The 10,212-nt window shown below is 43.5% G+C and overlaps 1 protein-coding gene, 1 non-coding gene and 1 pseudogene across 2 annotated transcripts; 2 read left to right on the top strand and 1 right to left on the bottom strand.

The window, feature by feature from the left end:
• Positions 1–1,100: 1,100 nt before the first annotated feature.
• Positions 1,101–3,258, bottom strand: LOC130963623 (uncharacterized). Its single transcript, XM_057889726.1, has 2 exons — positions 1,234–3,258; positions 1,101–1,139 (listed from the first exon to the last, which is right to left on the bottom strand). Exons 1-2 carry the CDS (start codon positions 3,256–3,258, stop codon positions 1,101–1,103), a joined length of 2,064 nt encoding a protein of 687 aa, XP_057745709.1.
• Positions 3,259–3,306: 48 nt separating this feature from the next.
• LOC130963622 (2-Cys peroxiredoxin BAS1, chloroplastic-like) lies at positions 3,307–7,077 on the top strand (annotated as a pseudogene).
• TRNAL-UAG (transfer RNA leucine (anticodon UAG)) lies at positions 4,131–4,210 on the top strand. Its single transcript has one exon. It is a non-coding gene; the product is annotated as a tRNA-Leu (tRNA).
• Positions 7,078–10,212: the final 3,135 nt, after the last annotated feature.

The following is a 10,212-nucleotide window of genomic DNA, read 5'->3' as shown; positions in this document are numbered from 1 at the left end:
ATACGACCCCGTTTGGACTTTCTAGGATGATCCCGGCTCCTCCGAAGGTCTGGTTGGAGGCTCCGTCCACATGGAGCTTCCACCGTGTACCCATGTCTTCGCCTGGGTCTCCCGTTACTTCAACCAAAAAATCCGCCATCGCCTGCGCCTTGATGGCTTGCCGGGGCTCATACCGTATGTCATATTGAGAGAGTTCGATGGACCAATTCATCATTCTTCCCGCCAGGTCGGGTTTTTGGAGAACTTGTCGGATCCCTTGGTCCGTTCTGACGACCACTTGGTGACTCTGGAAGTACTGTTTTAACCTTCTCGAGGAAGTTAGGAGTGCTAGGGCTAGCTTTTCCAACTTGCTATATCTTAACTCTGCTCCTTATAGGGCCCTGCTTATGAAGTAGACTGGTTGTTGGGTCCTCCCGTCCTCCCGCACTAGTACTGCGGCCAGGGCTTCGCTTGTTATAGCGAGGTATAGGTACAGTGGTTCCCCGTCCCTTGGCTTCCCGAGAACGGGAGGTGCCGCTAGGATTTCCTTGAAGTGTTGAAAGGCTTCTTCGCACGCGGGTGTCCACTCAAACGCCATCCCTTTCTTCATGAGGTTGAAGAATGGCAGGGCATTTGTCGCCGAGGCCCCGAGAAACCGGGAAAGTGATGTCAATCGCCCTGCCAACCTCTGGACGTCCTTGACACAGCCCGGGCTCTTCATCTGAAGTATTGCCTGGCATTTCTCCGGGTTGGCTTCTACCCTCTCTGAGTTATCATAAATCCTAGGAACTTGCCGGCTTCCATGGCGAAGGCGCACTTGAGGGGGTTCAGCCTCATACCATGTTGACGGAGGGACGCAAACACACTTGCCAGGTCGTTTAGGAGGTCGTCAGGTCGTGTCGTTTTTGCCAGGATGTCGTCCACGTAAACTTCGACCGTTTTCCCTATGAGGTCGTGGAATATCCTGTTCATCAGCCTTTGATATGTCGCCCCTGCATTTTTCAAGCCAAACGGCATTACCTTGTAGCAGAAAGTTCCTCCTGGCGTTATGAACGCCGTTTTGTCTTCGTCTGGTCGGTGCATCGGTATCTGATTGTAACCGGAGTAGGCGTCCATGAAGCTCAGATACCGGTACCCCGCCGCAGCGTCGACGAGTGCATCTATATTGGGGAGAGGGAAGCAATCTTTGGGGCATGCTTTGTTAAGGTCAGAGTAGTCCACGCACATTCTCCACCTGCCATTGTGCTTTTTCACCAGCACCACGTTTGAGAGCCACGTCGTGTAATCCACTTCTCGTATAAAGCCTGCTTCTAGGAGGCCGGCCGTTTGCTTGGCTACCTCCTCTGCCCTTTCCGCCGACATCTTTCTTCTCCGTTGAGCAACTGGGCGGGCTTCTGGCTTGACGGCTAGGTGATGAGAGATGATTTGTGGATCTATGCCCGGCATGTCGGCTGGTGTCCATGCGAACAAGTCCCTGTTGGCCCTTATCATTTCAATCAAAGGCTCCTTCAGCTCATGTGGGAGGTTCTTGTTAACGAATGTGAACCTCTCCCCTTCGTCACCGATGCTAAATTTCTCCAGGTCCCCTTCTGGTTCCGGCCTCGGCTTGTCCTCTACTCTGGCATCAAGGTCGGCTAGGAATACGCCGGATGCTTCTTTGGACTTCTTTCTGAGGGAAAGGCTGGCGTTGTCACAGGCGACCGCCGTCTCGAGGTCTCCTCTTATGGTCCCTATGGACCCATCATCGGTGACAAACTTCATAACCAGCAGCTTGGTATTGATTATAGCTTCAAAATCATTGATTGTTTTTCTTCCCAAGATGATGTTGTAGGCCGTGGAATCTCGGAGGATTACGAACTCGGCCATCGCCGACCTTCGGCCTTGCACCTGTCCCACCGAGATTGGTAGGGAAATGACTCCGTCTGGTTTGATGAAGTGGTCGCCTAACCCGATAACCCCGTGCTGGTGGGTAGTCAGGTCGGCATCCTTCAGCCCCAGTGCGTCGAACACGTTTCGGAACATGATGTTCGAATCGGCCCCAGTGTCGACAAGGATCCGTTTGACGAGGCCGGTTCCCACTCTGGCCGTTATGACCATGGGAGGGTTTTCCGGGGCGTCACTGAACCATTGATCTTCTGGGCCGAAAGAAATGGACGGAGGTTTTTTGGTACTCTGTACTGGTGAAGATGAGATCGCCAGAACCTTGGCGTCTTTCTTATGTGCCGACCGGGATTTTGGTGCAGTGTTTTTCGCCGTTACCACGTTTATCACCGTGAGGCCGTGGTCTCTGTCTTCGGGCTCTTGTCGCCGCTTGGCCGAGCGCGTCTTGCCTTCCTCATCCTGGTCGCGATAACGTCTTCTCGGCTCCCTGATGAGATGGGAGAACGCTGCCAGCTTTCCTTCCCTTATTGCCTGTTCTAATGCATCCTTCAGGTCGAAGCAGTCCTGTGTTTGATGGCCATATCCCTTATGGTAATCACAATAAAGGTTCTTGTTTCCGCTTGTGCGGTCCTTGAGTGGTCGGGGCTTCGGGAGAATTCCTTTCTCCGCTATTTGTTGGTAGACTTCCATGATGGGGAGGGTGAGTGGAGTGTAGTTAGTAAATTTCCCGACTCGAGGGAACGGCCTGGGTGCTTTGTTTGACGCCTCCTCCCTAGTCTTTTCTCTTGCTCTCTCACCGTCACCGGTCTGCCGGGCCTGGCTGTAACCGGACTGCCGTTTATTGGCAGCCACGACTCGGCTGACTTCCTCGTCGTTTATGTACTCCTTAGCCACCGTTTGGATTTCATGCATCGTCCAAACCGGCTTCGTGGTAAGGTGTTTTCGGAAGTTCTCGTTGAGGAGGCCGTTCGTTAGGCAGAGACTGGCTACCGAGTCGGTTAAGCCGTCGATCTCCAAGCATTCGTCATTGAACCGATCTAAGTACCTCCTGGTCGGCTCTCCCTGTCTCTGGGTTACCCCGAGAAGGTTGATCGGATGCTTGGCTTTCGCGATCCGCGTTGTAAATTGGGCCAGGAATGCACGACTGATGTCTGAAAAACTGTAGATAGAACCTTGAGGGAGGCCGTTAAACCATCTGATCGCTGGTCCTGCTAGGGTTACCGGGAAGGCGCGGCATCTTACTTCGTCGCCTACTCCCTCTAGATTCATCCTGGCTTCGAAGGCCGTGAGGTGTTCTAGAGGGTCTTGAGTTCCGTCATACCTCATGTCCGTTGGCTTGTCGAAGTGTTTCGGCAGCCGGACCTCGAGGATAGATCGGTGGAACGGGGTGGCGCCCATTATCACAGGTTGTCGTGTTCTTTCGTCTTCGCGACCTCTTGTCGCCCGATGGGTCGGTCTGCCGCGGGAGTAGATGATCGTGATGATCGTTTCGTCTCCTCATATATGGTGACTCCTCCCGCGAGCTCGCTCTCGCTTTCGTCTGCGCTATCGCCGCCCGTTCCTCCGAAGGGTCGGGTCCTCGTGTGTCGATGGGGGGACCTTCGCCGCCCCCCTTGCGAGGCGACGGAGGCTACCCCCTCCGCTCCGGCAGCCCGGCCTTGGTCGCCGGGACCCAGTACGACTTCCATTTAGACGCTCCCCACAGACGGCGCCAATGTTCGTTCGTCGGCTTCCGAACAGGTCGGGTGAACAGAAGATGCAAAGGTGGATAGGTGAGGATGTCTTAGTCCTGGTCGCACTGATTGTGGGTCTGCCGAGCTAACGAGCACTTGGGCTGGTGAACGGACGAGGGGGGAGCCACCTGCAAAGACACTCCGACGCTCAAGTCAGTAATGTGCAGGCGGGCAGAATAATGGGGTGAGAGAATGTGACATACCTCGGGGGAAGAGCCAATCTTCCCCTTATATACATGTCAGTAGTGGGCCCCTTGAGAGGACAGGCCCATACCCCCAAGGACATTGTCCTGCAGCCGCGTGCCGACCGTACAGGACGCGTGTCCGGGTCGGTTGGAGGGCGCGTGTCCGGGTCGGGTAGGACATGGGTCGGGTCGGCCCAAAGCTGATTCTGGGCCGGGCCGTAACAATATATATATATATATGAGTGTATTTTAAATAAAAGTAACTTTTATTTTTATGAATGTATGTAAATGGGGATAATTAGAGAATGATAAATCATATGATACGTATCTTTGCAACGAATAGCTCGCAAATGACAGTTTGGCCGAGTGGTCTAAGGCGCCAGATTTAGGCTCTGGTCCGAAAGGGCGTGGGTTCAAATCCCACAGCTGTCAGTTTTTTGTTACTCACGGACTGGGTTCGTGTATGTCTTCTTAATTGTATTGGGACCACTGTTTAAGTCACTAGCTTTTCTCAACCAACCAACTCTCAAATTCTCTCAAACCCTCTCATTCTTCTTCTGCTGCTGCTTTCTCTCGCTCAATCTCCATCAAACGCTCTTCATTGCATTCTCGCCGCAGCTTCAGTGTTAGAGCCTCGGTAAGACCATTTTTTACTCACTGGCACTGACCCATTTTGCCTCACCCCTTCATTAATGATGGGGATGCTTCAAGTTTTGATCTTTGTAATGGGTTATTATTGCTTTTTTTTTTGCTTCCTATGTGTTTGTGTATTTGTCTCTATGGTGTCATTTTCTTTACTCTTAATATCGGTGTGTTGTTACTTTGTATATGTACCATATTATGTTGTTGTGAACTATATGATGATAGGATTATTGAAGTTTTTGGCATTGTTAGCTGTCTTAGTGTTAGACTGATGCATACATTAGTGGAACAAGAGCAAGTATGATTCACAGGATTTAAGATGTTGTTGAGCTTTCGTTATTCAAAGTTTTGGCTTTTAAGCATCAAGCATCGTGATTTTATAGAATCACAATACTCCAAAACCAGATTATCTCCCACAATGTTATTTACATTAACAAACCTTTTCCCACCGGGTGGGGTTGCCTACATGGATCCAAAAACATCGTTGCATCGTGTCCATGCATTGGGATGGGACAAAGCTTTAAGTAACTTAGTTGTCGCAAGCATAACAAATCCCTACATGAATTCAAAGACATCGATGTGTCGTGGCCATGCATAGGAATGCAACAAAGTTGTGTCAAAATATTCTAAAGCATATGAGTGACAACGAAAGTAAAAGAGTGGGAAAACGATTGCCAAGTTGCAAAGATTCATTCTCCTATAGTATCTAGTAGATGTGCTATGATTGACTTCTTTATAGTTGAGTGTTGTAACTTCATTGTTGACACAGAAATGAAACCTAAACTTAGTTTTTCGTTTTTAGTTTATTTTTATTACTTGACCTTTAAAGTAAAATGTTGTTTTGCTCGCCTTTTTTCCCCTTGCAACAGAGTGAACTTCCATTAGTTGGAAATACAGCCCCAGATTTCGAAGCAGAGGCTGTTTTTGATCAGGAGTTTATCAAGGTAGTATGCTGCCAGCCTTGGCGAATATCACTGAAATTTTGTATCTAGTTGCAGCATTTTTTTTTTTAATTAAAGCATTGTCATTTCAGGTAAAACTCTCGGAATACAAAGGGAAGAAGTATGTTATCCTCTTTTTCTACCCATTGGACTTCACCTTTGTTTGTCCAACAGGTTACTCGAAATCTTAGTTAACTTTAATCACATTGCGATAATTGTGGATCAATGTTTCATTCCGTACAAACCTAATGTTGGTTACCTGTCCAGAAATCACTGCTTTCAGTGACCGGTATGCAGAGTTTGAGGCATTAAATACTGAGATATTGGGCGTTTCAGTTGATAGTGGTGAGTTGGATTCAACTGATCTTTTGATTATTGTTTTCAAAGCTAATGGTGATAATATTACAAATAGATTACCACTAGAATGCACAAGAGATGGTTTTGTTAGAATCTAATAGATTCTCTATACAACTGTCAAGTACTGAGTTATAGGCACTTATAGCAGTATAAGCTATATTACAAAATTTCTGGAATTTTCTACTTGATTAATGGTGCTATTGTTATTGTTATAGTTCTCACACCTTGCATGGGTTCAAACGGATAGAAAAGCAGGTGGTCTTGGCGACTTGAATTATCCGCTGATTTCCGATGTCACCAAATCGATATCAAAATCTTACGGCGTCCTCATCCCTGATCAGGGTATGTTCTGACAAGATAGTTTGAAAATTTGTTACCTATGGCAAGCTGGTTTCAAACAAGTATTATCTAGTTTATCTGTACTCTCTCCTCTCGTATAATTTTGAGGGTTATCAGAGCTGCTATTAGATTGAATCATGTCTTTTAACACGTCTGATTTTTCCTCTTACCCCTGCCACCGATGATATTGTTCACTTCTCTAAGATCAAATATAGGAACACTATCTAGGCGATATCTGTATTTATATTGTTTAAATGTTGGCACCAAAGTTCTTGCTTTTCGATCCATGTCTTCGAATTTGTGTCATGATGATTCCAACACACTCAACGAATTAGGGATTGCTTTGAGAGGGTTGTTCATCATTGACAAGGAAGGGGTTATCCAGCATTCCACCATTAACAACTTGGCAATTGGTAGAAGTGTTGATGAGACAAAGAGAACACTCCAGGTAAATCATATACACTCAAGTACTCAACAATGGCATCACCAAAATTCGATTTAAATTTCTATGTGCTATCAGTATATAGCAGTTAAACTCATCTGTTTATCATTTTTATTGCTCACACATTTTTCGCACACCCTTTCATTGGCATTGGTTTTGCAGGCTTGCAATATGTGCAGGAGAACCCGGACGAAGTTTGCCCTGCCGGATGGAAGCCCGGGGAGAAGTCCATGAAACCAGACCCCAAACTTAGCAAAGAGTACTTTTCCGCGGTGTAACGAGGATCATAGTTAAGAGTAGCCGTTGCGCGTATATGATGATCAGAGTGATTGTGCAAAGGTCTTGTTTCTAATGTAACTTTAGTCCTTTTAAATTTTGAGCTTTAGGGTGTGAGAATAAGTGTGAAGTTCACTATGCATCAATTTACAATTGCTTTTGATTATAGTCTTTGTATCTTATGTTCTCATTGAACCATTAAGATGGAATTATTTGATTAAACCAAAATGAGATGATTCTTCCTTTTTCTTGAAATAAAGCCTGTGTTTGGGTTATAATATGAAAAATGTTATAGTATACAATTCACGGTTTAGAATTTCTTTTTACCCCTACTTGTACTCATAGATGACATTATTTGATACATATAGTTATTGTTAATATGTTAGTCTTTGATACTTAATATGGATTTTAAAGTATGCGTATATTTTTGGGGTATTTAAATGCAAGATTTATTGTTGGTGAAAAACATCTTTATCAATCATGCATGCAAAATTTGGTCATTTTTCTTGTTTTTCTTTTTTATTTTTTTTGTAAATATTAAAATCAGGGCCTTAGAGGTGGGTATAGTTTTTATGTCAATAAAAATGTTGTTTGTACACAAAAATCAACAAATTTTTATGTATAAATATATATATGGTTAAACTAATTTGAGTTAGTCTAGTAGTTAGTTCATTAGTTTGTTTAAACAAATGTTGGGGATTCTAATCCCTCCTACTACCTGCATCAACCTATCTGTCAACAACAAATTCTTAAATCTAACTATATAAATAATTTATTAAATATATTTTGCCACATAAAAAACTAATATTAGATGGACATTTATCGAAGATAGGAGACTCAAACCTGGGATCTCTTAATTGAGTATGGAAAAATTATACTATTTGAACTATAACTCATTGGCCTGTATTAGATTATCTTGCAAATTGAAATTTTGGATGATGTATTTTAGATATATAAAATATATGTTTAATTGTGAAGTATATATAACGTATGCACAAAATTTTATTGTTGGAACTTAGTTATTCAAAATTTTGGTGACAAAGGTGGTTAAGTAGATAAATAAATTCTGTAATTTTTTATTTTATTTTATACTGCTTAGGTTACAATAACAAAGGTTTGTCCTACTAAGTGGGATTGGCTATATGAATCAAATGATGTCATTGTGCTCTATCATGTATCATGTCTACAGAGAGACCGTTTACATGTAAATCTCATTTGACCACCTCATGGATAATCTTCTTAGGTCTTTATCTGCCTTTCGCCCTTTGTCCATCTTCCATTTCATCCACTCTTCTGACTGGTGTTCTATCGGTCTTCTTCTCACATGTCCAAACCACCTGAGACGCGATTCAACCATCTTTTACACAATGAGTGCTACTCCAACTCTTTCTCTTATATCTTCGTTCTTTATTTTATCCAATCGCGTATGACCACTCATCTATCTCAACATCTTCATCTCTGTCACACTCAACTTATGTTCGTGTTCCCCTTTAGCCACCCAACACCCCGTACCATAAAGCATAGTCGGTCTTATAGCGGTGCGATAGAATTTACCTTTAAGTTTTAAAGGCACTTTTTTGTCGTATATAAAACCAGATGCACTCCGCCATTTTGACCAACCTGCTTGGATCCTATGATTTACATCATGTTCAATCTCTCCATTATCCTGTATGATTCACCCAAGATACTTAAAACTTTTAACTTTTCGTAGGATATTTTCTCCAACCTTCACTTCTATATTAGGGTTTTTCCTTCTCAGACTGAACTTACATTCCATATAGTTCATCTTACTACGGCTTATGCGCAGACCATACACTTCTAGAGTTTCTCTCCATAACTCCAACTTTTTATTTAGGTCTTCCTTTGACTCTCCCATAAGAATGATATCATCGGCAAAAAGCATGCACTTCCAAGACTAATGTGAAAAGGTATGGACTTAAGGATGATTCCTGGTGTAATTCTATACCAATAGAAAATTCCTCTGCCACACCACCTTGAGTCTTCACACTAGTTGTGACCCCATCATACATGTCTTTAATTGCACGAATATATGCGATCCTTACTCTCCTCTTTTCTAAAACCTTCCATAAGACCTTCCTTGGTACTCTATCATACGCTTTTTCTAAATCAATAAACACCATATGTATATCCCTTTTATTACTACGATACCTCTCCATCATCCTTCTTAATAGGTATATTGCTTCAGTGGTAGATCTGTCTGGCATAAATCCAAATTGGTTCTCTGTTATTTGTGTCTCTTTTCTCAACCTCCGTTCTATCACCCTTTCCCATAACTTCATAGTATGACCCATAAGTTTGATCCCTCTATAGTTTTCGCAACTTTGTATATCCCCCTTATTCTTGTAGATAGGTACCAAGGTGCTCTTTCTCCATTCATCAGACATCTTCTTTAACTTTAAAATCTCATTAAAAAGCTTGGTTAACTAGTTGATGCCTTTTTCTCCAAGACCCTTCCAAACCTCAATTGGGATATTATCAGGTCCTACTGCCTTACCATTTTTCATCTACTTTAGAGCCCCTTTTACCTCGAAGTCTCGAATCCTTTAATAGTACGCAAAGTTTTGATCTTCTTCCCTTGTGCATAACCGACCAAGGCTCGGAAGAGTCTTCTGTCCCTCGTTAAATAACTCGTAGAAGTAGCTCTTCCGCCTTTTATTAATCTTCTCCTCTTGAGCCAACACCTCTCCATCCTTATCTTTTATGCACTTAACCTGATCCAAATCTCTCATTATTCTTTCACGACTCTTTGCGATTCTATATATACCTTTTTCTCCTTCTTTCGTACCCAAAGACTGGTAGAGACCCTCATATGCTCTTGTTCTTGCTTCAGTTACAGCCACTTTTTCTCTTTCTCATCCGCCTTATATTTTTCCCAATTATCTACGTTGCGGCATAAAGACCACTCTTTAAAGCACTCATTTTTTATCTTTATCTTTTCTTGTACACTCGCATTCCACCACAAGGACTCCTTGTCTCTTGGTCTTATTCCTTTAGATTCACCAAAACTTTCTTTTGCTGTTCTTCTAATAACTTATGCCATCTCTCTCCACATCTCTTCCGCGCTTCCATTCTCATCCCACTTTACCTCTTCTCCTACCCGTCTTAGGAAGCTTCTTTATTCCTCACCTTTCATCCGCCACCACCTCGTCCTTGGGTTCTTCGTATGATATCTTTTCCTCAACTTTTGCTCAACGCGAAAATTCATGACGAGCACCCTATGTTGTGTTGTCAAACTCTTTCCCGGGATAATTTTACAATTAATGCAAAATTTTCGATCGACTCTCCTCAACAAGAAGAAGTCGATTTGAGAGCTTGTCATGCCACTCTTATAGGTTATAAGATATTCATCTCTCTTTTTAAAACAAGTATTTGCGATGAGAAGATCAAATGTTGAGGAAAAGTCCAAAATAGTTTTA

The sequence above is a fragment of the Arachis stenosperma genome, chromosome 2 (assembly GCF_014773155.1).
Source record: "Arachis stenosperma cultivar V10309 chromosome 2, arast.V10309.gnm1.PFL2, whole genome shotgun sequence".
NCBI classification, from domain to species: domain Eukaryota; kingdom Viridiplantae; phylum Streptophyta; class Magnoliopsida; order Fabales; family Fabaceae; genus Arachis; species Arachis stenosperma.
This window is presented reverse-complemented; position numbering and strand designations above follow the sequence as displayed.

Coding starts and splice junctions, on each gene's coding strand:
- LOC130963623 (XM_057889726.1), bottom strand. CDS start 3,258: ATGGGCGCCACCCCGTTCCACCGATCTATCCTCGAGGTCCGGCTGCCG. Junction 1,140..1,233: donor GGCTCTCAAACGTGGTGCTG/GTGAAAAAGCAC, acceptor TCCCCAATATAG/ATGCACTCGTCGACGCTGCG.